The 16449-nt window shown below is 41.3% G+C and overlaps 1 protein-coding gene across 3 annotated transcripts in view; it reads right to left on the bottom strand.

Annotated features, from left to right (window-relative positions):
- Positions 1–10030: 10030 nt before the first annotated feature.
- CARD11 (caspase recruitment domain family member 11) overlaps positions 10031–16449 on the bottom strand; it is a 53910-nt gene continuing 47491 nt past the window's right edge. For all 3 annotated transcript variants that reach the window (XM_064461559.1, XM_009500402.2, XM_064461558.1), the window contains 6 exons: positions 16138–16233; positions 15056–15188; positions 14322–14501; positions 13022–13146; positions 12066–12181; positions 10031–11505 (listed from right to left, as the gene is read on the bottom strand). In XM_064461559.1, the coding sequence (XP_064317629.1) occupies positions 11301–11505; positions 12066–12181; positions 13022–13146; positions 14322–14501; positions 15056–15188; positions 16138–16233 (855 nt within the window). In that variant the 3' untranslated portion in view covers positions 10031–11300. The remainder of the gene's footprint in view (positions 11506–12065; positions 12182–13021; positions 13147–14321; positions 14502–15055; positions 15189–16137; positions 16234–16449) is intronic.

Below are 16449 nucleotides of genomic sequence, written 5' to 3'. Positions count from 1 at the left end.
CAAAATTAACACTAAATACTGGTTTAAATAGAACAATGTTTCTTGCTGTTTCCCGTGTTGAGGTATCACTCTGCTATTTTAATATCCTTTTTAATATTGCACTGTTTCTACTGGGACTACAGTAAGGCATTGGGAGGTTAAGAAAAGTGGTTTATGAAGTTCATCTCAGATATGGAAATGTGAGGAGAGAGATGGGAAACATAGAGAACTTAAGTAAGGAACACAAAATGGATGAATAAGGGAGTACTTGCGGCTCGCAACAGAGTCCACACAAGTGTTGCAACTCATAAACTGAATCTGCAATTCAGGGATGATTAGAAAGGTGTCAGATGTATAGTGGAAGGTCTGAGACTTGGGGCTTGCAGCAAGGGTCACACAAATCAGGCAGAGTACTGGAGAGGTGCTGAAAAATGCTCAGGCTTTTGACTGTACATTTATTTTACAGAAGGTAAATCAATATCTCTTCACCCCAGTGCACTTGTATCATATGGCTTTCTGTTACAAGGTGACCAGGGCTTGAACATGTCTCTTCTGAACTGAAAACAGCTTAATCCAAAGAGATTTTTTTCTACAAAATGTCTAAAGTACTGTATTACCTCGTGCCACAGGGTGATGGGAACCAAACCAGTATTTTATTGTACAACTCGGGAATCAGCGGGCAGGAACTATTACTCTTCTAATAGTAAAACGTGCAAATTGAGTGGGAATTCAGTGCTATTTGCATATATTAAACTCTTTTGTTAAAATGAACGGTATTAAAATGAGATTTGCTATACAATAGAGGATTTTCAAAGAGACAGGGTAGTTCTACTGGGAGAAACATAAAAATAGGTGGCTAATAACGATGGGTCATTCTCTTCTTCTATGTGTCACAAAATTATTTCACATAAAAGTGTATTGTCATGCACACTCATTTACTCAGACTCACATGGCCTAATTGATTCTGGAAACTGGAGCTGTATCACGTCACCACTGGAGGGAGACATCATTCTTTTAAAAAGATGTAAAACCTCTGCTGCCATAAATGCACTTTGGTAAGAAAGGGTAAAAAAATAATCTTAAGAAATACAGCTGCTGAATTTGATCCAGGCTGGACACAGTAAATCACAGGTTCTAATAACAATAATAATACAGCATGAATGAAACAGTGCCAGATTAACAAAGATACTTAATGTTTCCACTCTGATCAATACTGCTCAAGTGAATCTTACCCAGGCATCTGAACTTAGTCCAGGCTAAATCCACCACCAATATCTGTATATTCTTCTCCCTCCTTCCTCACCCACTCCCATCACTCACAAGCTGTGCTTGCAGAAACCCATTTGTGATGTTAAAGTCTCAGGCTGATATTTCCTAACCCTTTATCTGACTGTGACCTTAAGTGTGACCAAAAAATGCTCCTGCAGACGGCATTATTTTCGTTTTCACTTAACCCATAGTGGCCTAGTGTCCTGTTTTACAATCATTCAATTACCCCTACTGCTGCTGAAAAAACCCAGTGAGAAAATAATTATTTGGTGCAGCTGAAGGTCATCAGCTGCAGGAGGATAGGGAACCATCAGACAAGCTCAAAGTCGTACTACTCAGACGCTGTTGGACAACTGGCAAGTGTATGTATGTACTTCAGAGAGGAGGCCTGGACGCTCCAACTCAGCATCTTCTGCTCTAAAACCCAAAAGCCTCTTCTAGTAGAACAAAAGAAGCAGTTCTGTTAATAAAAAAAAAAACAAACAAAAGAGTAATTCTACCTGATGTCATGTGGCATGTTCCCAAAGAGGGTAATGTTGCACATATCTGTATAGACTCATTCTGTTGCGTGGTGCACATGTGCACGCGGGTGTGTGTTTGCACATGCACACACAGTCACACAGTCTGCTTAAGTTACAAAACAGCATTTCAGCAAGATAAAACACGTGATAAGAAAGAAATTCCTGCGTGAGGGACTCTCATATTTCCAGTAACAGTGAAGAGCCCATGGAAACTTTCAGCTCAGCTGACTATTTGTGGTTTTTGTTTTGAACTTTATTAATGACACATGCTACCACCTGCTAGCTGCCTCCTCACTCCTGAATTAGGCTAATTATAAAATTAATGCAGAAAACAAAGCTTTTTTTTAAAATCTATTCTCATCACCTCCCCACGCAACTGCATCTGACACCTACAGTTGCAGCCAACCATGGGTTTCCTGTTGTACCCATTGAATGGGGCAATTTCAGAATAAATATAGTTCAAACGCTTATAAATCTCTAGAGTGAAATCCTGGCTGTGCTGAAAACAGAAGCTTCCCACAGATTGTAATAGTTTTTTCAGGCAGTTTTTAAGTTGCTTTTTGTTCTCAGTGAGCCTTGTTTATGGGAAGGAGACGATTAATGCAACCTTACAGCATGTGCCATCCTTTGTCTTTTTGTTGACCCATGCGTCAACTTCCATAAAACACCACATACCTCCTGACAGTGATCATCTGGCCTTCCCTGATGTTTTAGATGTGCTGGCTGACGTTTGCAAGATCCAGCTTGTGAACAGTGATCTAAGACATTAGAAAAGAGCTAGAAAGGAGCAGGAAAAAACATCATCACCATAATCTCCATTAATTTTACTGCAAGACAAAACGTCACCCTGAAACCACCCGATCGTCCTAGCCTAAGCCTATGTGTATGCCTATTCTGCATGCTCTTTCATTATACCTTCTAGCTACTTCAGCTGTGGCAATGGCTCCTGTCAGTGCTGAGAAGTTGTAAGATGTTGTCTTGGAGATCTAATTTTCAGATGTGCTCAGTACCCATGATTCTCATGGATTTCCCTAGGACTCCACCTGCAGGACTTCACACACTGGTGGAGTCTAATTATCACAAAATCTCCATACACTGTTTTATAGCAGGGAAGGTAATGGCTTAGTTGCTGGAAGAACCTACTGTTCTGAGTATCGTTAATAGAAATAGCAAGAGCTAAAAAGAAGAGAAATTCAAATATGTACCCCTACTACACAGTGCAGTTCAATCTTCCTGAGGCATACAAAGTAAATAGTAGTAATAAAATGTGATAGGAAAATCAATTGGAACAAATGAAGCACTGTCTGTGCTGTATTCCAGCTTCTCTGTCCCATTGTTACTGCTTTGATTAATAAACAGCAATCTGATAATGAGCAAATCAGCTCAGCACCAGGATATGGAGAAGTAAACGCTGCAGACATGCTACAATGACAAAGCTAAGTCTCACCAGCATAAGGTTGTCTTTGGAAGACTTCTTGGCTGCTTCAGGAGGCTGGTCAGAGAAAGCCCCTTACTACAGCAGGGTAGGCAGCACTTGGAGGGCAGAGCTGTTGGGGAAAGAAGCTGTTGTAAGCCACTGGATTTGATGTTATATTTATAAATGTGCATTTAGAACCAGGCATCAATTTTTCACATTCATTTACTAGAAGCTTACCCCACTGGCTTTCTCTAGGTTGTAAAAACGAAGGCAATCACCAAAAATTGGCTCTTAAAACAGTATTTTAACAATACAGTAATGTTACTATATAGAACTCCAACCAGGTCAGAGCCTATCTCCAGCTTAGTACCTTCTGGTGAGAATTTAGACAGAACGGAAAGGTAATGGAATTGTGTCCATTTATGCCAGGAATAAGTCTCTCAGTTTAATTATGAGTTATTCTTTATTTCTCGGTGTGTTTCTTTCTTTCCTGAACATTCTGGATGTCCCCATGACCACGGCTAGAGATTGCCTTGTATAGCCCTTCCTGAGCACTGTCCTGACATGCCCTGGTGCCTTCTTAAGCACTATGTTGGGAGTTACTCTCTGAATACCAGCTTGTGAGCAGGGGATTGAACTTCAGCAAGTTTCAGTGCCTGTTTCTGTTTCCTTGCTGTTTTGCTAATGCCTTGGTAGATGCAATCACTGCAGGCTGTGCCAGAGATCCTTGTTAGTTCCCCACTTCTTCTGTGAGCAAAAATTATCAGATTCACTGACATTTCAGACAGAGAGGCAAGGAGAAGTGTACATAATTGATGTGAGACCACTAGTTGCAGTGAATTCAAATCAGAAAAAGGAAGCTGTTCTCCAAAGGACTGGATATGCCCAACGCTTGTCATCAAGAAATGGTTCCAAGACCTGACTGCTGACCACAAGAAGGCTTTTATACCAAGTTGTGAAAAAGAAGTTAATGGGACAGAGAATAAAGGAGAAAACAATCACATCTTAGTTCTCAGGTGGAATTTTTCCAGATCGCCAGGGTGGCAAAATGGCTGTACTGCCAGTGCCCTGAAAAGTCAGGATGGCTGCTGGATCCGAGGGAAGGACTGGTGGAGTGGTAGCTATTACTGTTCAGACTGGTTTGTAGCAATTATTTCACATATCTTCTGAAAACAGCACGGGAAGAAAGCTGCATCTCAGGGCTCGTCCACACTCCATCCCAGCTCAACTACTTTACACTACTTCCCATTTTCCCTGGTGGGAGCAGCCTGGTCCTGGCCCCAGCCCCAGTCGTTCACCCCTGGGATGGTAACACTTCCTTCTGCGCACACCCCTGGATAGTTCAGCCTGGAGCTGAACTATCTCATGTATCCTTTAACAACCTCTAACCTGCGGGCTGCTGTTACCGTGCTGACGGGATTGGGCGTTGCAGGTACTTTAGTGTCTGGCGGTCCTGTCTTGTTATTTGCCCAGGCATGATGGGGGTCCTATGAAAGAGCCATCTCTCCATCTTTGGCCTTCTGTATCTGCAGTTTGGAAGAAAATCAATATTGCTGTTTGTTTCTAAATTGTCAGGCAGCTTTTGATGCTAATATCTGATGAAGCAGACATGCTGTTGTAGATATTTACTCTCAAACAGGTTCTTTATCATCCACCATCTGCTTTTAAAGGGTCCTTTTTTCCCTTTTTTCCAGTGACTAATGGTGCATTTAACCCCGGAGAGGCTCTGATCTGAACATCAGAAAGTTTCTGCAGCAGAGGAACAGAAAAAAGGAGGCGGGGGAGGGAGGGTGGATGAGCTTCCTGTTGTTCTAACTTGGCTTACTGGTAGGGTACTCAAATCAAACCAGAAATCTCACCACTTAAGGCAGCCACCACTCAAATCCTTGATACAGCTGCTAGACTTGCATTATACTCTCGTTCAGAGTCTTGAGAGTACAGCAGCGTAGACCGAGGGGAGCCAGCACTGTGCAGGGGTTCGGAGCCAGACTGGGTCGCTGACCCGTGCGGACAAGCTACATCAGCTCTCTGCCCACTTGCTCTGTCTGTACAAAGATGTTAACACCACCTTTTTGATAAAGAAACATTAGTTCTACAGATGAAAACTACAGGGATGGAAGGCCCTCTGTTTGCTTTTGCAGGCTCAGAGACAGAAGTCGAGATTTATACTAGAAAGAGTCAGGGGAAAATCCGTGAGAATGGTAGAGATTCTTCAGTGTTTGGGTTCAACATCATCCCTGAGGTCTAGAGATAGTTTTGCAGAAATATCAAGCATGGTTTCTGGGAGCACGGCAGAATTCTGCAGTACCTGAAAGATATGGGAGGAAATTTCGTGTCAGTCTTTCAGCACTGCGTCAGCTGAATTAGGTTTTCTGTTCAGGAAAGTGTCAGACAGAATGGTTACCGAGTTCCTCCAGGTATTGTGTGGGCAGGACTCCCGCACAGCGGTGTCGGTATAACTCCTGCTGTGCCAGGAGGGGTGTCCCAGCCAGTGGCTCTACTGCCATCCGAGCTGGAGAGCGAAAGAACACTGTGCTTGAACCAAAAATCACACTGGGATTTAGTCTCCATAGTCAAAAGGCACATTGCATTGAACCATGGGGGAGCCTCCTTTTTCTTCTACAGACAAGTCTGGTAAAGCACGCAAAGTTTTTCTGGAATTACAGTTTCAATTTACACACTCTCCTTAATCATTTGATTCACTGGAGCACTGCACATAGTGCTCTGATGGAGGATCTCGGGGCTACAAACCCCACATCGCCCCGCGCATTACATGGAGTGGAGAGCGAACAAGAACTCTGGAAGCTGAGCAAGCCGGAGAAATGGGGAAAACAAAGTAACTTACAAGAAAGGGATCACAATCTCTTGGTTGAATTCTTGCGTACCTTTTAATAGTATATAGCACAAAATAGTGCTATACTCTTCGGATCTCAGAACTGCACAAGAGCAAGGGAATAGTAACGGCACCAAAGGGGAACACATTTGATAGGCTTCACAGTATAAGCTGATTAATGCTGGATGACTCGGCGTCCTCAATTCAAATAATTGCAAAATCCTAGACTGTTGCTCTCCCAGAAGTCCCAACCCCCTAACTGTGTCTTGCTTTTCCAGTCTCCAGGGGACAGCATAATAACTGCTGCTTAAACCTCTCAGCCTTATGTGCCCATGCAGAGTTGGAACCCGCGTGACAGCTCCAGGGTTCACACAGTCTGAACCCCTCAGAAACTGAAGTCAGTCTACCTGAATAGTCTCTCTCTGACTTCATCCTTTCTCCAGAGTTTTCAAACCCTAGGCCATGAAAATAGCTTGGCATAAAAAAATGCAGAAACCTCTAAGAGGTTTACAGGCATTTTTCCAGCTTTGGCATCTATCTCCACTTAAAAGTTCATAGGCAAAAGTCTGGTTTGCGTGTGTTCCTCCTCCCTTGCAAACTGTGCTGCCAGAGCTGTCTGTGCCGCAGACAGACCGATTGACAGCTTAGCCTCCAGCCAGAATCCTGATTCAAAGGAATATCAAATTCTGTGTAATAAAGTTTGCATGAAATTTTTACCTGCAACAATTCCCCAATGTGCTGAACTGCATGATACCGACTTGTATAATACATCATTTTAGCAGCACAGTTAAACAAAATGCAAAGCCAGATTCAGTTTGACTTTTTTCTCGTGATCACAGACATTATACCACATCTGACAGCGACAAGCCATGACTTCCATTATTTTGTAGTATATAAATATAAAATACAAAATCTTCTTCAACAAGTGTTTCAATCAAATCAAATGTTTAAATGTAGACTTTCAAAACTATTTCAACTATAAAAATAAAAAAATTAAAAACAAAAAATGTTTTCAGGTAAAAGACTGAACGTATGTGAAATATGGAAAGAGACTGCTTCAGTATTATTGAAATACTTTATATTTTTAAAAAATGAAATGTTAGGATAGAAACATTTCCATAGACAATCGATTTGGGTGAAAACACATTTTCTAACAGAACAATATTCCATTGAAAATTTTTCCAATTGCATTTTCTAGTGGCCAATTTTTCAATGACATTTTCCCAAGAACAATCTACATCTGAAAACTTTTGAAGAAGCTCTTGTGAGCTCTTAAAGGAACGAAGAAGTAGTTTTCAATAACAGATTTTGGAAGGTGGTTATTATTCTATGCTTTATACCTTTTTACAGAAAAAGTAGCATAGCAAATACAGGGCAACTGCCTGGGTTTTCTGGTTAACACCTTTTTTAGCTTAAACTACAAATTGCTGAAAAATGTTCCCAGACTTCAATTAAAAACCCTGAGTGATTTGATTTTAAAATGGATTGATGTGAATGTTGCTTACCTTAGCTAGACGCATACAACTGGTATGCAGAGATGTCTCTGTCAGGCAGCTTAGGCTGAACTCTGGTGTCCAAGCACAGCGCCCAGTTCAAACTCGGGCCTGCAGCTTGAATTTTTCTCTTTATTAGAATGAGTAGAGAATTTATCTGAATTTCAGTGGTACCTGCAAGTCCAGTTATTGATCACAGATCTTGCACCAAGTGCTTTCTAACAATACAAAACCACCCAGAATACTGCAACACACAACTTGTCACATCTTTGACAAGTGATCGTGCTGAGTCTGCTTTGGATTCAGTTGTGATACTGTTTACAACAAACATTTACAACATTTCCAATTTCCATTTAGTTTTCTTAATCATTGCTTCCAGCTTTTCAACCATACAATCAGTACTGAAGCTGGCTATGCCTAGGTGGGCATTTGTATATGTGATGAGGAGCCCAGGTTTGTATATATTACATGTATATGTGCGGAAGGAAGTGGTTGGTAGCTTAAAGCAATAGCGCACACGCAAGACTCAGCAGAGTGAAAAATACTGCAATGAGCTACAGCGCAAGATCCAAGTTTGCACTTCAAATCTGCCAGTTCAGGACTTGGAAACCACACTGACTCCAACACTCTGACGTTTAGGGAAATTCACGGCCTCTTTTCAAGACTGTAGATTTGAACATATTTCAAAAGATGCAGAGGGTAATGTTTTCAGTTTAGATGGACAACATCTGGATCCAGATCAGAAGCACCTCTGCAGCTAGTGTAAATGATAATGGCCCCTTTTGCTCTGTTGCAGTTCTGGGAGCTCGAGCTATAGATTTGCTCTTTGAGTTCACATCCAGAAGTCAAGGGGGAATAGAGTTTTCAGTCCTCCTCCACCGAGTCAAAGAGAGATGAGGGTTATGCAGGCTACAGCACGCAGCTCTGTCAGTCAGCTTCGCTTACAGAGTCTGGCTGCTTTACATCACATGAGCAGACAACCACAATGCCTTATAGTATCTGCAGAGGTGGGAACTTAGAGGTACGCAGATACCAAGAAGAAAAGACTGGTCCATGTATTTACTCCACTCTTCTTTCACAGAAATAATTAGATGTCTTGTTGTTCTCTGCCTCAGTCTCTTGTTCCACTTTTCCCATAAGGTGGTTTAACTGCCCTAAATTACAGATCAAAAAGCTAAATGCTGAAGGCCAGACTAATTCTCTAGTTTCTTTCCATAGTCCACAAAAAAACCCCAGGCGGTTCAGAGGGCAATTAATCTCATCCTTAGATAGCAATCTACAGTAAGTTAGACAAATAGCTCTTTGGGGGTGTACCTCTATTCACTGTAAAAGGAACCTCCTTTAGACTTTGGCATATACCCTTCTTATGTCTAAAGTTAAGTGAGATAAATCACATCCACAGCTGTTGTCTGTGTAAAGAGGGCTCAGAAATAAAGCTGCGGTGAGAGAAGATCACTGCAGAAACAACCATGGCAGTCTGAGACACTTTACCCTCTCCGCCCCACTAGCCGTCTGTTCTCGCCATGCCACCAGATGTTACTGGTCCCTGCGCACAGCCAGTGGGGCATGGACGTCCTGTGAGTTCTGTCCAGCAGTCAGCTGGTTGCTCCTGAAGGGATCTCATGCTGACCTGGCTGAACGTTTTGCTGAAGCAGCTGAGAAATGTCCTTACAGTCCCTCCCATTGCCCAGCTGCCGACTCTGCCCCAAGAGGGGCAGTAGCAAAGCACAGGCAGCTGTTACACAAGGTTGCATTATCAGAACATTAGCGATGAATGCAAAATGCTCCAGAAACACTTAGCTCTTCCACCTGATACTTTCTTATTTCTGGTTGAGCTACAGAGGATCTCTGAAGAATCATCCGATTTGTTCTATATATACCCCAACTGATTGTTCTTCTTTGCCCTGGAGGGAGTTGCAAATTGTGCATGCAGCCTGTACTTTGTAAAGTAGATGGCAAAATAGTAGTATCCCCCTGCCTGCACAGTCCAAACAGATGGCATTGGGCAGGTAAAGAGCGATTCTCTAGAAACGCTGGCTATGAACAGCCTTTCAAACATTAATAATTTGAGAAACACAGCAGCAGAAAGTTAGATGTGAAGTGACATAAATGACTTCTAGAAGATACCATTAGTTAAAAAATTATGTGCATAAAAGAGAAGAGCAGAAAAGCACGATGCCACAAGCCAACACGAACTGACCCGATCTACCTGAGAGACACCCACAACGTCAGAAGCGTATTGCAAAGACCGCCTAGCAGTTATCTAGTGAGAGCAACCAGGCCACGTGTTTTGCTTGGATTCTGTTTGTCCTTTTACTGCCAGCTGCTGCACGCCATCCTGAAGCACCAAGATGGGGGACTCGGGATGAACACAGAAGCAAAGCTAAATTTGTTATTAAATGCATCTTAAGAAGGAGGGATATGGCAAGGAATGAAAGATGTAAGGATAATGGGATGTACGGCTCTGCATCTGTAGGTCAATTTTTATTGCATTTCAGATCAGCAGTTGTGCAAGTCATTATTTTCTGGTCAGTTTTATTGAATCAATTTGGCAGTCTCAATACAGTGTCTAATGCATAGAGGAAAAATTTTAAAAGACTGAAGAGATTTCGGAATCTAAGTCCCACTCATTATCAGTGGAACTTAAACTCTCTGAGGACTTAAGTGCTTTTGAAAATGGGATGTGGTCTTCTAAGTCATGTATACACTTTTGAAAATATTATCCTCCTTGGCCACAGCACAGCGTGATGCTTGCTGTCAATCATGGCAGAGAGGTCAAGGACTGAGTGGCTCACAGCAATTACTGGCTTATGAAAGTCTCATTTTCTTCTTCTCAGAGCAGTCCCTCCTGTTGCAAGCAGGTATGTTGGCAGGTGATGATGTTGTAGAGAAAAACAGATTTCAGTGGAGAAACAGAGAAACCTGTTGTCTGGAGAAGGCACTGTGGTATTTTCCACAAGAATAAAAAAATGTTAAAAATTGAGAGATGTACAAACGATTACAATGCAGAGGCAGGGATAAACTAAATGAAACATTGGAAATCAGATCTGGAAAGATCTGATGTGCCACTGGGACAGTGGAGTCACTTTTCCTGTAAGTGCCAGGACTGCAAAGTAAACCTGCAAAACCATTAAATAAAATGGGTTTAAAAAAGGAGGGGGAAATTGTCATTTTAATTAATGCCAGGAATAATAGCTATTTTCTTCTCTTCTGATTAAAATGGTCATGGAAAAACAGGGCTACAGAGCTTCTATGGCCATCAGCGGTAGTGTTTCTGTTGCTACCAACAAGCCTTCAGCTTCCTCAACTGGGTATGGTCAGAATCTCACCTCCGGGTATGTGTGTGGCACATCTAAATGCCATATCCTTCGCCCAACCCCCATGCTTATTCCTCTTAGATTCCACTTATCTTGTCTCATGAGAAATTTTCAATGAGCCAAACGAGATCCATATTTTCAATATAATAAATTACCCCAAGCTCCCTCTCAAGATCTTTGTCCTTCTCACATGTTAAACAGCTGCTGTCCTTTAAATGATGCTGGTGGGTCAGAAGTTGTGGTGGTGGCTGTGGTCTGACCCACATCCTAGGTCCCCAGCATCTGAGACATTGGCTATTCAACACAGCTCCAGTTCCATTCCATAGATGCATTCTGCCAGCAGGAAATCCCCAGCCAGCAACGGTGAAACAGGAGTGAGCGCTGGGCGCCTGATCAGAGAATTCTGCGAGCCCCTGCTCCACCTGGGTATGTCCTTTTGTCACCAAAGAGCTCCATTTTACTTATTGTTTTTTATAGCTGATCTTCATCTATCCAGATGGTTTTACGCTGCTCTTCTCCGATCCTGTCTTTTATTGTTCGGATAAGATCTTCAATACTGCTCCATGCATCTGCCTCTACAGAGGCATAAAGACATGGCAGTGCTTCCAGTTCTTTCTCCTTCAGACGGCACATACGTAAAAACTCATCTTCAGTCTCTGGCTTCGGCAATAGTTTCCTGTATCAAATAAGCAGACCAAAAATAAATGTCTTACATTTTAAGTTAATCCTGTAGTCCCAGCTGTCCCATCAAGAATTTATTTTCTGCTGACTATATACAAGCAATAAAAGCAGTGGAGAATACAGCTACTCCAGGTCTATCCTCCCCTTACCTCCATGCTGCCCCCAAGGAAAAATATTTGCTATGGGGAAATAATTTGCGAGGACTGAATGCAGGTAGAGTGCAAGTGTTTACGGCCTTTCCTCTTCCAGCTAGCATTACCTTAAAAAATGCTGTGGAAGTGCCGAGCATGGAGAAAACCACATATTCTTCAGTCTCATCCTCCCACAATGCTCACTGCTATCAGTGACAGTGAAAGAGTGCTAGATTTAGGGAATTCCTACTTCTTCTGGTTGTAAGATTTCAGGGAGGAGTCATGGGAGGAAACAGTGCACACAGAAGGACCAGATGAAGAGAGAAGAGGTTCTTTATTTCTCTCAGTGAGAGCATTGTTGGGTTTAAGAATTATTCACTGAATAAGACAGAATATCAAATATGCAAAAGGTTTGATATGTTACCTGAATCTCTTGATGTTTTTCTCTGAGACTCTGATAAAGAGAACAATAGGATATATCTTGGCTTTGATTAAATCCTTTGTGCAGCTTATTCCAGCTTCCAGGAGACAATGCTTGTTCTAAAAACAAAGTCATAACAGTGTCACAAAGGACCATTCACTGCTGTGGAATCTTGAGAAAAAGGTATCCATACCTTATGGGGTCAGCTGAAAAGCTCTCCATTTACCATTGTGCTAATTTAAAACCTTTTAATCAAATCTACATTTGAAGTCCAAACTCCTCCTACTGGTTTACAACTAGTCAGTCAAATAACAGCTGAGCTTAGTAGCTTTCTGAAAAGTTTTAAAATAGAAATGGATTGATCTAAAGATGAAGAGTATGATAAAATACCAGTTTTACATATACACACAAACACACATACTTGCTCTTTCTTCAGAGAACACCTACTGCAACTACTTGTGAGAGAAAAAAACATCACTTTAATTCCCCTTTATTCCATGCTGTGCATCAAATCTCCTCTACTTGATATAAGATCTCTGTCTTTGACATTGTTATCTTTGTACTGTACGGCCCTGTGTCTGTGTTTCAGGCTATCCTTTCTTTTGTCTAGGTCCTTGTATCTCTTACTCTCTCGCACATTCATATATGCTTATAATATGAAAAGGAACTGAATAAGGGATGGAGCATAGAAAATAAGAGGATAATTTGCTGCATCAATGTGGGTCATCACAGGGAATGAGCGAGACTATAAAAGAGTATGGCTGAGGATGAAGAAGAAAAGGAAAAGCAAGAGCACAAATAAAAGCCATTGGGGAGAATAAATATAAATCTGAGACTGAAGGTGGGAAAGACAGAGAACATGCAACTGTAAATTGGTCAGTTTCTTATTCAAGAAGAAATATACATTGCAGACAGATTCACAGACAGCCTATCGAAGGGATACAAAGTACTCTAAGCACCTTGGCAGTGACAGCCTCAATATTGGCAGGTACAATACATTCATATGTGTTCAGATTCTTTTCTCTGCTGAAGATGATAGTCTCCGTTCTCTGCTTCCTTAAGAACTCTTCCTTTGTTACAATATCTGGGAAGAGATGTGGATGAGGGCAAAATCAAGATTACAACAACAGAACACCTAGAAAACTCTCCGATAGCACTTCACATAGGATGTAAGGATGGTTCAGGGAAAGAAGACGAGCAATGAATTGTCTTAACAGCTGCCTCATTTCTTCCATTGAATTCAATTAAAGCTTAATCTGATCACAGCTGAGCATCTCAGCTATATCCTGCACCAATGAGTCCTTGGGCAATTACTACAACACTATGAAGGCATTAAATTAAAACAGTAAATACAATTCCAGCACCTAATGTTATATAGTAACATTTCAGAGCTGGAGGATGCTGAGAAGTGCTAAAAAAAAGAAGGTCTCTTCAGTATAGGCTCCTAAAACAAGGATTTAGTGTTCCAACATTTGTGTTTAAAGTTTCAAAAAATTTGGCTTAGGTTGCAATGTGTGATACTGGCCCCCTTGTGAATTACAGCTCTACATCAAAGCTTTTGTTTTATGTTGCAAGACAGGGGATATTTATTATAATACTTAACTTTTCAGTTTCTCTGTCTGGATAACTGTAAGACTGTGTGCTATGCGGTGGGTATTCAATATTAGTGTAAAAATGAAACGTCAGCTATGTTTAATGCTGTGTTGTATACAATCCTGCCCTACAGCAATCATGGTACTGCATATTGCTTTAATAGTAAATACTTAGCATGGAAGAAAATCAGTCTTTCAAGCAGATCAAATGCACTATCTTCACAGCCTTGGACAAGATAGAAACCTAAAGTCGCTCTAGGGAAGATATTCCTCATAATAGCAAATACTAGAAACAAATTAATCAAAATTTCACATTGCCTAGATATGCAGTATGCAAACAGTATGCAAACAGTAAGAGCACTCACAGCATTTCAGTCTCTGAGGGGCATCCTAGCAACCACACAGCACACACATGGATAATATTCGTAGACACAGAATCTCATAATCATGTGCACTGGCTGCCTCAAAAACATTCAAATATCTTAGATATTCTCAAAAAGCAGGATTTATAGCTACACATATCTGTTGTGACTTGAAGTACTTTGAGCAACTATCACATGTGCATGCCCCTACATGTCGTGCATATATATATATATACACACATATATAAATGTTCATATTTCCAACACTGAGGGCTAACAGTCATGGTCTTCTTTTATTCCATTACCTGGCTTGCATATGTTGAATTCCAGGGCACCTCCAGAGTTGAGAAGCTTCTGTACCAAGGCCTTGGCAAGCATGGTAGGGGTGAAAAGTACAGGGCGCCTGCGCTCACAGTGGATAGGTCTCACCAAGCTATAAGGGATCAGACTCAGCCTCTTATTGATTTCACTTTCGGAATCCAAATCTGAGTAAAGAACAACACATTTATCCTCCGATTTCCTCTCCATCAGTATTTGGAGAAAAAGAAGGAGAAACACATGAACCAGAAATTACATGCTTAGACATACTGGTCCTCCTTCCTCTTTTGCCAGGGTTGTCTTTACTATATATTCAGTAGTGTGATGTCCAACCTAATACTAAAAAATTCAAGTGCCTTTTGCTTTCATGAGATTATTTTATAGTTTAACAGGACGCTTACTGGGGCAATCGATCTGCTTATTAGCTTGACTTACTTTGAGTTAAATGTTTTTGGACAAAGAGCAAGGAAGGGCCTAGGAAGAACTGCCAACCAAACAGGAAGTTTCAGTCTCCTAAGCTTGCTCATGATGGCTCAGTGCTCCAAGAACTTTTAGCAAAATCAGTGTTTTGGTCACAAATGCTGTCAAATTTTCGCACAGAGTGGACCATAGATGCAAGTAATAGGAAAGACCTATGACATTTCTTCACAGCCATGCTGTTATGTAGACAGCCTTTATATCAGTGCCACGTGCATAAAAACTATTAGTCTTATATCCATACCTTCCAGTTTATCAGGCAGTGGCTTCTTTGCTTCCGATGAGGTCCGTGCCAGATCAGAGGGCCAGCCAGTGACAATACGGACTCGCTCATTGCTATTCATACGCTTATATTTGTTTTCAGACCTACTGACAAACTGAAAAGGTGAACAAAGAGATTTGACCCGTATTTCTTACATTCTTTAATCTCCCATATATTCATCAGCCCACACGTTATCGATGAGATCTGAATTACCGATGTCTATCAAAGGCAAGACTCCATGGATCTGTTGACTGCATTCTAAGGCTCTTTAAATATCATAGATCTGATTCAGAGCCTTTGTTAATCCCCTTTGGGATTTCTTATTTTGTTCTCTGCTCTTAAGCGGCACAATCTTTTTCTTCGCAGAGCTCTCTGCTATCACCAGTACAAGCACAGATGTGTCCACAGCAGAGTAACATACCCACTCTGACTATTGCACAAATGTATCACAGGTTATACCCAAAACTCGGCATCTTCTTTGCTGTACGAAAGAGTCTTAAAACCTCCCAAATGGCACATTTTTAAATGAAGAAATAGGCTTTATGCTTTCATTACCCATCCTCCCAACTATATCTCTATCCAAATATTAATTCCTCCTCCTGTATATTAGCAAACCTTCACAACCATCTTCCTTCACAAGACTTCTTTGTCCTTCACACACATAGTCTCTGTCATGCTCAGAGTCACTGTCCTACAATTAAAGGACTGTTTTCTGATGGAACCTCATCTCACAGAGACTTGGGGATTTGGTCTAGCCCAATGGATTTGTCCTTATGGTTCAAGCAAAAACATTTTAGCCTCTGATGGCAGATATGTTGATTCATCAAGCTACATTAGTAATGGAAGGCATGCGCTTAAAAATAAACACCCCACGTCACAAGAGCAGTTAGAAAACACAACTCATTCATCTTTTTCATATATTAAAACTCTTTTTGATACGAAGAAATCCCGATACAACCTCTATACCTGAGGTGGGGTTTCTGGGGAGGGTAGGACAGCCTGAGAATATCTGCTGTTCAGATCCACTATTTCAGACATTGCATTGAGAATTTGGACCTTATTACCTGTAATATTTGGCCCAAAAGAAAGCTTGCTCTGGATAGGCGAGGGCTGGCTTTTGGGTCATTCTGTGGGGCAGGCTCCTCTGGCTGCAGTGTATTCTAGTAAAAAATAACACAAAAAATTTTTCTTCCTCTCTCTCTTTTTGTTTCCTTTTAAAATCACAGCATTCAAAAAACAGAACAAGCAAAAGCAGATATTTTTTCTTTCCAATAAAAGGGATAGTGATTGATTCATATCTATCCCACATACAATGTCCTAAGCAAACTGTAGACATAGCATGGCCTACACTGAGAAACACTGCTTCTGTTATTGCT

This window comes from Phalacrocorax carbo, chromosome 10, assembly GCF_963921805.1.
Source record: "Phalacrocorax carbo chromosome 10, bPhaCar2.1, whole genome shotgun sequence".
NCBI classification, from domain to species: Eukaryota; Metazoa; Chordata; class Aves; order Suliformes; family Phalacrocoracidae; genus Phalacrocorax; species Phalacrocorax carbo.
Note: the sequence above shows the minus strand (reverse complement) of the source record. Positions and strands in the feature narration are given on the sequence as shown.